The 17,255-nt window shown below is 43.9% G+C and overlaps 1 protein-coding gene across 1 annotated transcript; it reads left to right on the forward strand.

The window, feature by feature from the left end:
• Nucleotides 1–2,504: 2,504 nt before the first annotated feature.
• On the forward strand, nucleotides 2,505–2,873 carry LOC135705409 (uncharacterized). The gene has a single exon (XM_065227140.1). It carries the CDS (start codon nucleotides 2,505–2,507, stop codon nucleotides 2,871–2,873), a length of 369 nt encoding a protein of 122 aa, XP_065083212.1.
• The last annotated feature ends 14,382 nt before the right edge of the window (nucleotides 2,874–17,255 follow it).

A 17,255-nucleotide genomic window follows, 5' to 3' on the forward strand; every position in this document is an offset into this window, starting at 1 on the left:
ATGTGTTGTGCTATCTGTATATAAATTTTAATTTATTTTAATTCATGTAAACTTACGAAAAAAAAAGAATTCACTATATATTATACCACTAGCAAACACTTTTAAAATGCGAAAGAAAATAAGTACTTAATAGTTTTTAATCTGTCTTCCTTTTGTTCTATTTGTTATCTGTTCTCTTATAACTCTCCTTATCTGTCCTGTCACCTGTTCTGTGATCCATGATGTCAATTGTCCTGTCAATTTTCCTGTCAAGCGTAGCGTTACGCCCAGTCAGCTGTCCTACTGCAATTTGGCTCGCTTCAAGACCGGTATGCAACTGGCTGTCTCCAACAGCATCAATAGAGTTAGTTTAGTCTCATGTTTCAACCCAACCGGTCGTATTATCTCCCTTCTCAAAGAGGTTATGGGCCATTGTTAGAGAGGACCGGAAAAAAAACAACTGAAAATTTATTCACGATGGAGAGATTGGGAATAATGAAACTCAACGGAGCGAACTACAGCGTCTGGAAAACCCAGGTTGAGTTCCTGCTAATTAGAGAAGACCTGTGGCAGTACTTTACCGGTGACGGACCGGTGGACACCACCCAAGTAACAATTTTGGTTTTATGAGGGTTCTGTAGACCTTGATTTAGACTTGTAGAATGCTATAAAACCGCGATAAAACCTGCAATGTTACTTGGGCACGGCCACTGAAGCTACCAAGGCAGCGTGGAACAGCGGTGATCAGAAGGCGCGGGCGACGATCGGCCTCCTGCTAGAGGATAACCAGCTGAACCTAATGAAGGACTGCAAAACGGCGAAAATGACCTGGGAAAAACTGCGGGGACATTACGAGAAGGCAACACTGACGTTCAAAGTGTCGATTCTCAAACGAATCTGCGAGAAGCGCTATTCCGACGGAGAAGACATCGAGCAGCAGATTTTTAAAATGGAGGGTCTGTTCGAGAGGCTGACGCTGACTGGAGTGGAACTGAGCAAGAGTCTACAGGTAGCTATGGTGCTCCGGAGTCTTCCGAAATCGTTCTCGACTCTGACCAGGGCGTTGGAAAGCAAGTCCGACGACGAGTTAACGCTGGATCTGGTCAAATCCAAGGGGGTCGACGAAGTGGCAAAACGTTGCTCGAGCGGCGGACTGGACTCGGTGCTCAAGACCCACGTGAAGCGGAAGCAACTTTTGTGTCATTTTTGCCAACAACCGGGGCACAGCAGAAAGATTGTCCATCTCTTGCCGAGAAGCGGACAAGCGAACGGAAATCATCAGATGGCCAGCGTGATAAGCGAAACCAACCACGGGTGCGAGCAGCTCGCGAAGAAACCCCGAAGAAGGAGTATTCGATCGCGACGAGAGGAACTGCAACAGTATCAAATTCATGGATCGCTGATTCCAGCGAAGGCATCGGTTCATGCCAGGTAACTATGCTGTCTCCGGAGGGTGAGCCATCAATAGTAAAGGCTCAAGCGCAATGACAGCGGAAGCGGAACGGCAGCGGCAGCGGAAAAGCCCGATCTGAGTAAGCCTACTTGTCGGATTGAAAACTAGTTAGAACCAAATCGACAATTGAGCTGCATGAGAGTCATAAGCAGGACGTGATTTTGGCCGATGGTACTGCGACGAAGGCGGAAGGCATCGGTTCATGCCAGGTAACTATGCTGTCTCCGGAGGGTGAGCCATCAATAGTAACCCTCAAGGAGGTGCTGCTGGTACCGTATTTCGAATCGAGTTTGTTTTCCGTGAAGAAGCTGACGGCAAACGGAGCTACGGTCATTTTCGACGTCAACGGATGTCGAATCTTGAAGGACAAGAAGGTGATTGCGGCAGCAACGATTTCTGGGGGACTGTACTCCCTGAAGGAACCCCAGTAAGCACTGGCCGTGAAGCACCATACGTCAAACTGTCAGCACACTTGGCACCGTGTGTTGGGGCATCGTGACCATGAAGCGGTCCGTGAGCTGGTGACCAAGGGTATGGCAACTGGAATCGAGATGGAAGAGTGCGGCTGCCGAGTCGTCTGTGAATGCTGTCTTGAGGGCAAGTTGACACGTCTTCCGTTCCCCAAGAAGTCGAAGCCAAAGTCCAAGCAACCATTGGACCTTATTGACGACTTCACCCGGCTTACCGTCGTATATTTCCTGAAGCAGAAGTCCGAGATTTCCCAGCGTATTCAAGTGTACGTCAAGTTCGCCCAGACGGAATTTGGAAAACCCCCGAAGATCATCCGTTCCGACCAGGGAGATGAATTTCAGAGTAACGTGTTGGATGCGTTCTGCCGAACGCAGGGGATACGTCAGCAATTTACCACCGCCTACACTAAGCAGCAGAACGGGGTTGCGGAGCGGAAGAACCGCTCACTGGTGGAAATGGCGCACTGCATGCTACTGGACTCCGAATGCCGTTGAAATACTGGGCGGAAGCGGTTAACACTGCGAACTATCTACAAAACCGTTTGCCGACGAAGCCGTTGAAGAAAACGCCGTACGAGCTGTGGTATGGCACGAAGCCGGATATGAGCCACCTCCAGATGCTCGGTTCACCAGCGTACGAGTGGATCCCTGGAGAGAAGAGAAACAAATTAGAAGCGAAATCTCGGAAGTTGCTGCTCGTTGGTTATTCCTCCCAACACAAGGCGTACCGATTCTTGAACCCGAACAACGACAAGCTGACCGTCAGTCGGGACTGCAGGTTCCTGCCATTGAACGAGGTTCGGAGTGCCGAACCTCAGAAGGGAAGAATCGTTGATTATCCATTTAGACTCCTAGAGCATTCGAAAGCTGAGGTCCCCGTTATTCCAGCAAAAGTGGACGAGAGCGAGGACGAATCGGATGAGTCCGATCTACTCGGGTTTGAGACCAGCTACGACGATGCCAATGAGTAGACGTTTGTGGAAACAGAAGCGCAGGAGGAGCTTGAGACATTCGACTATCAGGAGGAGCATGACGTCGTCGGCGAAGTTGATGTACCAGTAGTCCAACGATCGGAGCGTACCACAAAGAGCATCCTGCCAGAACGGTACCTAGACACCGTGCGACTAGCAGCGCAATATATCGACGAGCCACGCACATTCGAAGAAGCAATGGCTAGCCCAGAGCGCAACATGTGGGAGGCAGCCATGGAGGAAGAGATGAAGGCGCATGAAGAGAATTCCACATGGGATGTCGTCCGTTTGCCGCTAAACAAGAAGGCTATTGGCAGCAAATCGGTATTCACGAAGAAGATGGACGAGGGCGGAAACCTGATCCGCTTTAAGGCCAGGTTGGTAGCGCAAGGATTCAATCAAAAATACGGAACCGACTACCATGAGGTCTTTGCGCCAGTCGCCAAGCAAACCACTTTTTGGACCCTGCTGAGTGTCGCCGCCAGACGAGGAATGCTGGTGAAGCACGTCGACGTGAAGACGGCGTACCTACATGGAGAGCTGGAAGAGACCATTTTCATGAAGCAGCCGGTAGGATTCCATAACGGGGTCAAGGACAACGTACTGCATCTACGAAAAAGTCTCTACGGTCTGAAGCAGGCTGGAAGGGTGTGGAATGAAAAAATCACCGAAGTCTGGAAGCAGCTGGGCTACGTGCCATCTGAAGCAGACCCATGCCTGTTCGTAAAAACCTGGAAGAAGAAGAAGACGTTCATATTACTATATGTGGACGACATGCTGATTGTCACTATCGGACAATTAAAAGTGAAGCGCTCGCCGATACCGATGGATCCCGGGTACCCGAATGTACAGCAAGAGGAGGAGGAGCCCATGCCCAGAAACGACGAGTTCCTGAGCCTGGTGGGTGCTCTTCTATACATCGCGGTCAACACGAGACCGGACATCACCATAAGCGCCTCAATTCTGGGCCGCAAGGTGAGTCGACCAACGGAAGCAGACTGGACCGAAGCAAAAAGGACCCTCCGGTATCACCAGTCAACAGTGGATTGGAGCCTACGTGTAGGTTCATCCGGACCGCTGGAAGCATACGTCGATGCAGACTGGGCTGGTGACATGACAGAACGGAAATCAAACACCGGTTTCGTCTTCTGTCTTGGAGGACCAATCAGTTGGGCAGCCCGAAAAACACCATGCGTAACTCTTTCGTCTACCGAAGCGGAGTACGTGGCGCTTTCCGAAGCCAGCCGCGAGCTGATGTGGCTGATGAAGCTACTGAAGGACGTCGGAGAACCAATTCTGGCTCCTGTAGTTGTACACGAAGACAACCAAAGCTGTATTGCGATGCTGAAATCTGCCGGCGGTAGCAACCGAACAAAGCACATCGACACTCGCTATAATTTTGTGAAGGAGTTGGTCAACAATAGTGTGATGGACGTTCGCTATTGCCCCAGTAAACAAATGGTTGCCGATGGTCTAAAAAAACCATTGGCTCGCGTCAAGATGGAGAAGATGCGCCTGAAAATTGGTCTACAGCCCGCCGAGCTTGAGGAGGAGTAATCGAAGCAACTCACCGAGCTTGAGGAGGAGTGAAGGAGATCGAAGCAACTCGGTGAAATTATAATAATCCTAGTATGCTATAAATGTCAGTACTGCATCAATAGAGTTAGTTTAGTCTCATGTTTCAACCCAACCGGTCGTATGAACTCCCTTCTCTAAGATTTCCGTACAGAAAAAATTGCAGTCAGATGTTGTACAGAACCTACAGAGTGGAGTTAAGCGTAAGGTGCGAGCGCACGGTTATGGTATTGAAGTTGAATGAAATAAATATTCCAAAAGCTTACTGTTGGGTAATATTTTATTGTCTGAAAGTTTGAAAAGGATCTGTCAACTAGATAATTTCCTACAGCGTTTTTTCCGCGATGCAATTTGATGTGGGACACCCTATATGTATGAAGTTTGAGCAATTTCAGTAAAACGGTCGATTTTCAACTTTGTTCATAGTAGGCGGATTTTAGTAAAATAAGCGGCATTTTAAAGATCTATATTATGACCTCAGATTAGCAAAATTAAAATACGTTTGGCTGATTGTATTTCCGTTACTATACCGATAACCAATAAATGGTTGTTGAGCCAGCAGCCAACAATTAAGAAATCTATCTTTTAAAGTTGTGCTCGTCCAGCTGTTTTTCTGAAATGTACGGACAGCTGTCCGCTCAATTTTGAGATACACTGTATATGAGTTTTTATAAACTCTAGATCGCGTCCAGCTAAAACATCCCGAACTGGAACATTAGGTTGTCTTCCTCGAGCCCGCTCGACAGCTCGAGATTGCACAATGTCGTAGGTGGTACGAGCTCCAAACTGATGTAACCCACCTCCCTCCAACAGACCAGAGCTATCCTGGCCACGTCCTTGCATCTGGTGGGGAAAGAGGAGGAATGTTATTCCGACACTTACTTAAAAGAGATGCAGAGAACTATACGACCTCTCATAAGTGTCACGGGAAGGGTGGATTTTTGTTAGTAGGGAGGGTAAGCCATAGGATACGCCCAGCCGGCGTTTCTGGCAATCGTTATATCAAGCATTTAATAAATAGAAGCTGTAAGAAGTTTATCTGTCCGTTGTTGCTGCCCATTACCTAAACATATTATCCAAAACAGTCTTCAGATTTTGGAATTAAGAAACGTCAATACATTATCGATCCTTCGCAAGGGAAGTAGAGCCGCTGGTCCCGGGCCATGTGTGTTGAATGGGTGCGATATCCTACGCAGGTTTTGAAGCTGCCTTCCTTGCACATTCGATTGCCGTCAATGGATGGCAATAGATCAGGGGCCTGGCTGGCGGCCATGTTTTTGATGCTTTCATCTGCTCTTGTCTTTCTGCTCACAACACGATGTTGCGTCCCTTTCCTTCATGTATACGTCAGGCGGGCCGTATTTAAATAAGGCCCGTGATCTTGCCTACTGTCAAACGTATAGGATTGATATGGGGTTGCCAGTCTCCTGCAATCGATGTCCGTCGGTGATTGGCACTAGATTGCGGAACAGAGACCGACGTTAAATAAAGGAATGAAGGATAATGTACTGAACTTTACAATCAAGCAGTAGTGCAATACTCGATTGACGCGTATTCAGTAAGTTTTGAAATGATCGTCTTGAATTAGATGGATGTTTCCTATCGAGGACAGAGGAACGAAAAGGTAAATAAACTTAGCTGAGCGTAGCTATGCGTAGGTTAGAACAGTCGGCACCACATGCAATGGATAAGAATTTGTAAATTTTCACTTAATGCACATCATTTCTGTACTTTCAAATAAACACCTTTAAAAATTAAATTTTAAATTTGTAACATTTTCACTAGAACGAAAACGACGCAGTAAAACAAAAACACGTCATTTTCGCAGCGCGGCCTACTTCGATCTGACTCCACGATGCTCAGCACATGACCAAATAATATGATCTGCGTCCTGGTAACCTTGTCCACATTCACAGAGATTGGTGTCCTCCAGGCCAACATGGAACAAGTGAGAGTTTAACAAATCAGGGGAAACATGTCAGAAGGGTATAACTCGAAACGTAACAATGACTTTGAACGTCGATTTCTCTTGAATGACCACACACCCATGGAATCTGGCTACACTAGCTCATAGAGAAAACATATCACTGTCATATGATTTAGTTAGTTTGAGTGGGTGTGTAGTCATTCGTAAGAAACCGACGATTCAAGTCATTGTTTACGTTTCGAGTTAGACCCTTCTGACATGTTTCCCCTGAAACAGTGATTGGAAATGAGGCGAAGCATCACACGAATGAAGTCTCGACCCACCTCCAACCCAAGGAATCTTCGAAACCTTAGGGATGATCGAATATAGCCATAGTCCCAAACACCCTTCACTCCATTTATTCTACCAGCTGACGAGCGACTGATCGTAAATATCGCCTTCCATAGCGCCCACCTTTGCAAGCGAGTCCGCCCTCTCATTGCCCGGAATCGACAGAACTCAGACTATCCGTAAAAATAAAGTAGTGATCTGGTGCAAGTGAGGCTATAGTTTCAAGCGTATAATGTATTGCCGCCAGCTCAGCAACAAGGAGCTTGAAGCATTCGAGAGGCGCTATGATTCTTGCGGAATCAACTTGGTCAAACTTTGCAGCGAAAATTGACGGAACAATCATGGAACGATAATGCTCTGGGATTCCGAAGTCGGAGAAGCATATACGATGAAGATTCTGTGTATGAAGTAATTTCCATCACATATACGTATTTCGACTTGACGTCTTCATCAGTGTCATTCCCACTAAAGAACTTATCAAAACCTAGCCCCCTTAGGTAACAAAGTAAAGATCATAGGTATAAAAATGAAACTACAATTTGTAGAATCAGAACCTACCTAACTAAAAAAAAAAAACAAATAATTCAATAAACTAAATGAGAAAAATCGCTCTAGAAAAGGAAGTCAAGCACTCTTGCAGACGAGACAAGCGAGTGTGGGTGAACTCCCTGGCCGACGAAGGGGGGAAAGCAGCAAACACTGGAAATATACGCCTCCTATACGATATCTTACGACGCCTGAGTGGAGCAGCGATGAACCTGAGGATGCCAGGGAAGGACACGACTGGCCAGTTGCTTACCGACCCACTGACTAGCTGAAACGCTAATTTGAGCACTTCGAACAACTTCTTCAAGTTTCGACGGCCAACCAGCCATCAACATCTCGGCATAATCCGCTTAGGGTGCGGCGCATCACTCGCGTCAATTACGAGGCTCCATCACTGCAGGAGATAGAAGCAGCTATCCGAAACATGAAATTCAACAAGGCTCCAGGGGTCGATCGCATATCAGCAGAGATGCTCAAAGCTGACTCCATTCTATCCGCTCGAATGTTGCATCAACTATTTTGTAATATCTGGGACACCGCGACTTTTCCGGTCGACTGGATGCAGGGCATCTTAGTGAAGGTCCAAAAGAAGGGGATCTGACTGAGTGCGACCATTGGCGAGGCATCATGTTTTTTTCCTCTGTTCGGGACCTTACAGCACTGCGACCAGTAATTTGATCTATTGTAGTATATCCCGTGTCCTTAGTTTAGTGCATGTCGTATTACTCCATCACTATTGAGAAATGATGAAGTATTCGATTTTTTTACAGTTGTCATTCTAGAATTTATCGCAAGGATCCGACTCTAATTGAAAAAGTCCGCTATTTATACCCTTCGGAGTGTTGAAACACCCTCCAAAGGCGCGCCCCTTTGTCAGTCAAAATTGGATTTCTTAGCAACAAGCAATGACACCGATAATGACCATGCATCATAACCCTAGTATTAACCACTTCAAACCTAGCGAACAACGAATAGAAGATTAGGAATCACATAAATGAAGACTAACTAACTCATTTTTTCCTTGTTTCAAGATCATCCTCGGTGGACAAAGCCGAGTCTTGTCACTATCAACAAGGCATAAAAAGTAACAAGGACTAAGATGTGTTCCTTGGATTACTGAAAAATCCTGCCCGCCTACTTTGAAGTAGTCAGGACTAGGAATCGGTGGTAGATCTTACATGCCGTAACGTACCACGAAAAGGTGATCTACCCACGTTACGGGGCGAGGCATAATGTTACTGTGTATTTTTCTCATAGTTCTGTTCAAACTTATCCTGAATCGGGTACAGGAGAAGATGGACGTGACTCTACGGCGACAGCAGGCAGGATCCCGTGCCGGAAGATCTTGTGTGGCCGTATTGTCACGCTCCGCATCATCCTGGAGCAGGTCAATGACTTCCAAGAGTCCCTTTATTTGGTATTCATTGACTACGAAAAAACTTTCGACCGACTCGAGAATCTGTGGGGCGCCCTGAGACGCAAGGGAGTCCCGGATAAAATCGTCTACCTCATCAAAGTATAAGGCTTTCACGTGCAGAGTTCTGTATAACGGAGCCTTGTCTGACCCTATCCGGGTAGTCGCTAGTGTGAGACAAGCATGAGAGGTAAGGATGATGTTGCTCTACTAGCACAACGGCGCTCTGATATGCAGAGTAAGCTCAATGACCTAGCCGAACGCTCCTCTGCGGAGGGTCTCACCGTCAACGTCAACAAGACCTAATCGTTGGATGTCAACACGCGCAATGGAAGGTCCTTTCCAAGCAGTGAAGAAGGTCAAAAGTTTCCAATATCTTGGCAGCCCAATAGCGTCGAACGGCGGGACCAAGAGCGACATACACAGCAAAAAAATAATTTTGATTTCACATCAAAGTGGATGCACTACAATCATGTCGAAAATTTCATGTAATTTTTATGACCACATAAATAAACAAATGCAGTAAAAGCAGCGTAATGTCAGTTCATGCATTGTATTAATGATAATTTTGTCCTTTTTAGCAAGTAATATTACACCATATTTTCGACATGATTGTAGTGCATCCACTTTGACGTGATATCAAAATTATTTTTTTGCTGTGTAGGTGCACGAATCAAAAATACTAGGGCTGCCTTTGCGAGTTTACGAAACATATGGAGATCAAACCAGATAAGTCAACATACCAAAATCCGAATTTTCAACTCGAATGTGAAATCTGTGTTGTTATACGCCAGCGAGACGTGGTGTGTATCAGCGGAGAACATCCAGAGGCTGCAGGTCTTTATCAATCGATGCCTGCGGTATATAAATCGTGCGTGGTGGCCTCACAGCTGGATTTCGAATGCCGAGCTCCTTCGTCGATGTCATCAGAAGCCGATAGCAACAGCAAATTCGAGAGCGAAAGTAGGGCGACGGGGCGGAAACGAAATCTGCAAGCAAGCGCTGGATTGGAATCCGGCAGGACATCGCAGCAGAGGTAGACTCAGGGGCTCATGGCGGCGGAGCCTCAGCAAGGAAATAAAGCAAGTCGATAGAAATATGCTGTTATCAGCTAACTCGTGAGTGTTCCGAACGACGGGAAAATGACGAAGCCTCATCGCAACCCTCCAGAAACGAGTCCAGAATCAACTGCTCTTCGGGAGATCCATCTCCATGCGTTTGTTGTTCCTGCGTTTGGAACGTGATATTGTTCAAGTCTCCAAACCCAGATCTGCTCCTCAAAATCTCGACCGTGATGTAGAAGTCAACGAGGATTATTTGTCAGGTCTGATCGATTCCACTAATTTGGGTGTCATCTCCATCCGTGCCTAACAGGGCACCGTTATTTGCAAGAATTAGTTCAACGAGAGCTTGCCTAAGAAGTGTTATTGTGAATCTTATTGGTTACAAAGTTAGTGAATAAATTAATCAAAATAATTTTATTTCTTACCTTTACACTTCATAATAAGAGCAAAATTACATAGAGATTTAATTTTACCGAAAAGACATGTAAATTTAAAAGTGACAAGTATCATCATGTAATTTTAAAATCTCATGTAAAAATAAACTATTTATCATGCGGTATTTTTGATAGATCCAATCAGACAGAAATTTACACGTTTCATTCGTACTGTGTAGGGAATCATTGCTCTGTTTCATTGGACAAAACGGAATGCTTGAAGACTTTTCTACCAACGGAACATTCAATCGACTAAACTTTTTTGGATGTTGTCGACGATTTGCTCTAGAAACGGGCCATGTTCAATGCTATCCAGGAAGACATTCGATATGGATTAGGAATGGAACAGAAATTGAATGTAGTACAAAAATCATAGAATATCTTCGATCAATTGGAATATTCCCTATCTTTCTACCTGTGCATTGCCCCTTCATCAACCATGCTGAAGTCGTTTTCGGGACAAGAGACAATCTCAAGCTACACACCTAGAAAAATTGATGTAAATTTAGGTTCTCTGAGACTGACATATATGAGCGTCAATTTTGACATAAAATTGAGTCATAATAGACGTGAAATTCAGCTCAATCAAACGTACTTTCGAACTTTTCAGTCTCGGAGCACTCAATTTTACATGAAATGTTTGTTTACGCCTCATCCTTTATGTCAAAGATGGATTCCGTCACGTGTAAGATTAGGTATTTCTAAGCGTGTATCTATCAGGAAGGTGGAAAGAAAGGCATAAAACCACTAGTAGCCGAAGTTATGACTACATTTAGAAATTACAACCTGTTTAACTTGTTCAGGAAGTGTGGTTACCTTAATGGAGCAAAATTTGATTCTTCGGTCGCGGATGTGTCTGATTTCAAGAGTATTCTCCTTGAAAAAGACCAATTAAAAAATTAATCGATGCAGATAAATTCTTCTTAACACTCATTTGCTTGATATTTCGTATATGAATAACAATAAAAAATACATCATTTCTTTATTCGTTCAAAATCAGTTATCTCATTAGCACGTTGACTTACTCGTAATCTACATCCTCCATGTCAACTACCTGCCCAGCAATATGTTGACTGAACTCTCCTTTCAAACCTTCCATTGCTGTTTCCATCGCACTTATGAATGGATCACCCATGCGTTCACGCTGATCCAATGCTTCGAGTTTATGCTTCATGAATTTAAATTACAACTGCATATTCTTAGCCACCACATCAAGTTCGGAAAACGCTTCCTTGAGAGCCGTGATTTTTTTTCACAAACGATACACTTACATTGTAAGCTACAGCCAACCCACGCTTCACACTTTCAATCTTGGGACCGCCTGTGTTATGAAAAGATGTTGTAGATCCTTTGGAGGAACTGAATCAATCATATTCTCATGCGTATGAGCTGGTAAAGCAAGTATGGCTGGAGCCCACATTAACCATGCCATTTTGTGTCCATCCCAAAGATGACCATGTCGTGGACGCAGCTCTTTGAATAAATCGACGATCAATTCTGTCGAGGCTGCTCCTGACTTATCGCGCACAGATGGGACAATCAAAAGCTGCTTCACTGAATTGAAAATCTTACGGGAACTTACGGACAGTGAATAAACATGTAACTGGAAGAAGGTGGATATCTTTTCCTTTCCAGTTTTGAAGCAACGTGGTGGTTAGTTTGTCCAGCGAAGTGTACTTACGATGTTGCTTCTCGTAAAAGATAGCAAACCTCACCAAATCTTGTTCTTCCGGAGAATCCTCATCCATACCCGCTGGCACCGTGCTTCCATCGTCTTGCTGGTTAAAAAAAATTCTCAAAGTAGATGAGGCTTGCAAAGTAGCCATAATTTCTTCTTAAATTCACTGTGCGACTTTCCATCTACATTCCAGTGCGCAATATGAGCGCCGGAAGTCTGGCTTTCATACTCGCGGAGAAACACCAGCAGTCGACAGTTGAACAAAGCTCGAGATTGGTTTCCTTCCGGCTCAGTTATGGGCTCAGGTGGTTTAGACAACTTATTGCTGGCATCACTTTCGGAGTGAATGTCTTCGAATAACGGGTCATCGAGTTGGATCTCCATCGGGTCTTCGATCTCATTATCATCCTCCTTATCTACATCCTCACCATCGATATGGGATGCAATTTTCTAGGCCATTCGGCCCTTTTCCGGACGATTCCTATAACGATGATATTATTACAACGGTTGAATTTTGATCTGCAAATCGGCAATCTCACCAATTCTGTCAACAATATTCAAGATGTATGTGGAAAGATGGACAAAGTGAGAGCGAAATTGAAAGCGAAATATCGCCACGACGAAATTTATTTCAGTGGAGTCTGAATGAGTCTGGACTTCTCCAGACCTTCCCTGAGCTTCGGAAGGACTTTCCTAAACTTCAGCAGGACTTCCCTGAACTTTGGCAGGACTTCCATGCAATTCGGCAGGACTTCCCTGAACTTCGTCAGGCCTTCCCTGAACACTGGCAGGACTTCCCTGAACTTCGGCAGAACTTCCCTGAGCTTCTGCAGAACTTCTGTGAACTTCCGCAGGACTTCCCTGAACTTCAGCAGGACTTCCCTGAACTGCAGCAATATTTCCCTGACCTTCGGCAGAACTTCCCTGAAATTTGGCAGGCCTTCCCTGAAATTCAGCAGAATTTTCAGTGGGACTTCCCTGAACTTCATCAGGACTAACCTGAATTTCGGCAAGCTTTCCCTGAACTACGACAAGACGTTCCTGAACTTCAGTAGGACTTCCTTGTCTTTCAGCAGGCTTTCCCTGAACTTGGAATATTGAAATGAAAGTTGTCATTTCAGTAGTAGAATTATTATAATTATACAATAATTATATAATAATTGTATTTACGAATATGGTCAAAATTTCAATACTTAACATTTTGCTGATTTGCAATGCTTGTTGGTATTGGTGCATTTTAAATTTAGGTTTGGCTCGAACGGTTGTGAAGTCAGTATCAACGGAAAAGCATTAGCTTTCACCTAAAGGGGAAGTTTACCAGCCTGAAAATAAAAAATATTTTCTGCACGTTTTTATTTTTCTAAAAATATTGGGTAAAAATATCAAAAATCCAAGAAAATCAGTTTCTTCTTAGATTTTTGTCAAAAACAACATGTTAAATTTTTCATCATGAAAAAAAATGGACTCTCAGAAAAACCGAAAAGTCGATGTTTTGTGGTTTTTTTGAGTCCAACTTTATGCCATAATGTTTTTGCATGTGTATTTTCTTTGAAAAATTAGGGCTTTTTTCAATATTTTTAGAAAAATCAAAACGTAATAATTTTTTTCGGAGCGGTGAACTTCCCCTTAATGTGAAATCCGGGATTTAAATTGAGGATAATACGCCGCCATAAAGCTTGGAAAAATCGATGATAATACGAGATTGGCGTATTATCCTTGATGGAGCTTACCGCTATTAAAATATTGAAGCATCCGTATTAGAATACAAGCACTTCAGGAATCGATTTTTCCAATCAGTCAAACGTTATCACGAGACAAGGATATCGAATGCTACTCGTAGCACATCTCAACTTGCACGCCTAAGTTTTTTTTATTAAAACTTTTATCTCTTCCGTTCAACCTTCGCCGTCATCGTCGTCGTCGTCGTCGCAAGGATGCCGACTTTCCTGACAGTGTCAGTAGCAGAAGCAACATGAGGGAAAAAGAACATCAAACATTGATCCACCGGCAGAGGTTCAGCTTTCACCTTAGTTAAACAATTTTCGACACGAGGTCTTCGTCGTGTTCTATTCCGATATACACTTTTTTGTTTTCCCGGATCGGACATCCGTGAAAAATATGCTGGTAGTGTCTCGGCAAAAACTACTGTCAATCTTCGAGCAGCATCACAAGAAAGAGTTCGTGAAAGATTTAATCGCTTTAAAAGCTTGAGTGATTGAGAGAATCAATTTCGGTAATAGATTGATCGTTGAGCGATAGTTTGTCACGATGAAACTTGATTTGAGTTCGCATTTGGAGGTAACGACTGCATCAATTTCAACGTAACTAGGTTATGTATGTTTGATGCACGAAGCGAACAAGACCAGCTTGAAACAGTTTTGCCTGCTTTGCTGCACCGTAATAACACGTAAACCATCCCGAAAAAGAACGAAAAACCGACGAACCACCGAGACAAGATACTGATTCTAACCCCATTTTCGTTATTGCAAAAACTCGCAACCACCAACGTGAATCCAAAGCTCGGCGGACGGAGTCGTCTTATGCAGGGCTGGGTGTCGGAACCAAGTAAACCGGGAATCCTACATTGTTGACGAGCACAGAGACGGGAACAGGTTTAAATTTTCTGCATTGCGGTAATTGTTTGTAAAATTTGCAAAATTTGCGTTCGTCGTTTTGCATGGAGCAGGGTAGCGTGGTTTGTCGACACAGTGGTGTGTGTGAAAGTGAAATGTTACGTTCTTGAAAGGGGAACAGTATTGGAAATGTTTAGTTAATTTTTAAATAAATAATAATAATTAATGGAAGTAGTTTAATTCAATAACTTAACTTTTACGTAACATACTTTTACGTAATTGTAACGTATTTTTAATCTTTTGGATTGCTGGGCGCCTTCTATGATTGACTGTGTAAAATTACAGGTATAGCTTGAACATGTCCTCTGCAAAGTTGTACCTTGTGATCTATTTACTAATTTATGTTATTTCTTCATCTGACAAAAGATGTATTAATGAAGCTGGACAGGAAAAAAGCCAATTGAAGCCAATCAAATAGCACATAATACAAATAAAGTCATAAGGTTTAAAACGTATCAGCGATGGTCCAGCGTCGACTTTGATCTCAGTCGTTATCCGCCCGAAAAAGGTCGTCAGTTACTTCATTACTGCATATAATTTCTTTCACATCACAGAGTTAGATTCGGTTGGTGAGACGATTACGTAGGACAGCAGCAGGAACATGGAAATTGAAGATCTCAGATACTTCGTTGAAGCGTGAAGCCATGAACCGTATCGGTTCATGTTGGCCGTATCTACTATTGCGGGAGATACCGCAGATTACGTCGACGAAGGGGGCGTTTAGGTACATAGACGTTTATATCCGCAAGAATATCAGGAGTAACAACCTCGTTGGTCAGCATCTTAGCGACGAAATCTGCTTGCTGGCTAGTCCTTCGTTTCTTCACTGTGTCGATACCTAGCGGCATACAGCGATGTTCGTATGACGGCAAGTTAGAACGGTCACGCCAAGGTAGATGTCGCAGACCTTAGCGCATAAATTTGCTTTGAATAGCCTCTATTCGATTCGATCAAACACTTGTATATTTGAGTGTTTAAAAATGGGTAAATCCTGGAATTTCAAACGCTACCCCCTCGGATGGAAGTTTGGGGGTTCAGAAACAAACTGCCAAAATCTGAAGTAATTTGGTTCACAGGAACCTCTCGCTCAAAGAGCTTGAAGTTTGTATGGGGAAAATCGACAAAATGTATAGGATAACGAGCCACTTTCAGTTGGTCGATTTTCTTTGTATACAAAATGTAGCCCATTTAAAGTATCTTGGCTGAAAACCAGATGTAAATCCGAGTTAACATCGAAAAGTTATTAGTGTTTCAAATGAACACCACCTGCATTACTTTTGGTGAGGGCCTAACGCGCTTTAAGTTAGCAGTTAAGACAAATCGTCGATTGAAGTTATTGTGTACAAAAGCAGACACATATATTTGAATAGTTACGCTTGAAATAGTGAGCCATGGAATGCTGACGCAAAGCTGACTTGCTATCTCGAAAACGTATTCCCCAATTTTTTACGACATATCCGCAATACAAGAGTCAGCATCATTCCCTGTCAAGCTATCAGTGGAGACGGTCGACTTATCCGTGCTCTGGTACGTTTTCACCAAGTGAATATTTTCCCCGCGGGTTTTCGTTCACATCGTAACATTGTGCATTGTGTGAAGTGTTAACTGCGTACCTTAATTGCTCTGCACGGAAGCAGTGGATCGGCAGCCGAATGTGTCGGTGCAACTGTCCATCATCAAGGTCATCGAAATCGTCTAAAAAATCGCTTTGTTGTAACAACAAAGCAGTGCCAAATGATCCGACAAACATGTTTCGGCCGTGACCGACATTTTGAAGATGAGGTCAGACAAGTTGCGCGTTACTGTTAGTGACCGTATTCAGGCAAACAGGATTGTTGCCTTTGAGCTCTTTTCGTTGGAGTACCATGTATATGTTCCTTGTCGTGATGTGGAAATTGAGGGGGTTGTCACCGAAACGAGTCTGACTTGCGATGATTTATGCAAGGATGGGCTTGGCGTCTTCAAAAACCCTTCCTGTAGAAACGTTGCCTGTTCCGATCCACATCTCGATCTAAACTCACTCCTCTGACCCGTATCGCCAGTGCCGTCGTTTTCTCTATCATTCTCTGTCACACATCTCACTCTCTCTGTCTGCATCTCTGATACCCGTCACTGTCAATATCATGTCACTACGTATCGTTACATCTCTCCTCTTTTTAAATCCCAAACTATGTTAGTTATGTTAATCAAACTGTTTATGAAGAGCTTTGAGTGGGTTGGTTTATTTCCTTTAAATTCCGTTATAATTGCTTATCTTTTGACAGATACGCGTATTTCGTCTACTACTTGCAGACTTCATCAGTGCCAAGTACTCAACTCATCAGTGCCAAGTACTCAACACCACTAGTGGTGTTGAATACTTGGCACTGATGAAGTCTGCAACTAGTAGACGAAATACGCGTATCTGTCAAAAGATTAGCAATTATAACGGAATTTAAAGGAAATAAACCAACCCACTCAAAGCTCTTCATAAAGGGATTCCGTTAAGAGGTTCGACAAATTTAAAGGATCAAACTGTTTATTTTATTACTATGTAGTTATAAACTATTTCAGTTCTAGTGTTACACTACGTAATCATTATACTTAGCTGGTCGTTTACGGATCCTCTGGTGTCGGGTATTGACATCTGCCTCTCGTGACTCCGGGTTAGGAACTCCAGAATTGTAAGAAGCTGGTTCGCCTAGCTCTTCGCTATAAGAGCTCACCTCTACTCCCGGCGTATGTTGACCGCTGTCCAGTTTCTTGAGGTGTGTGCTATTTCTCAGCGACTGCCCCGTTGTC

The sequence above is a fragment of the Ochlerotatus camptorhynchus genome, unplaced genomic scaffold, assembly GCF_037179485.1.
Source record: "Ochlerotatus camptorhynchus isolate MF236.1 unplaced genomic scaffold, CSIRO-AGI_Acam_v1.1 ptg000266l, whole genome shotgun sequence".
Lineage (NCBI taxonomy): Eukaryota > Metazoa > Arthropoda > Insecta > Diptera > Culicidae > Ochlerotatus > Ochlerotatus camptorhynchus.

Coding starts and splice junctions, on each gene's coding strand:
- LOC135705409 (XM_065227140.1), top strand. CDS start 2,505: ATGAGCCACCTCCAGATGCTCGGTTCACCAGCGTACGAGTGGATCCCT.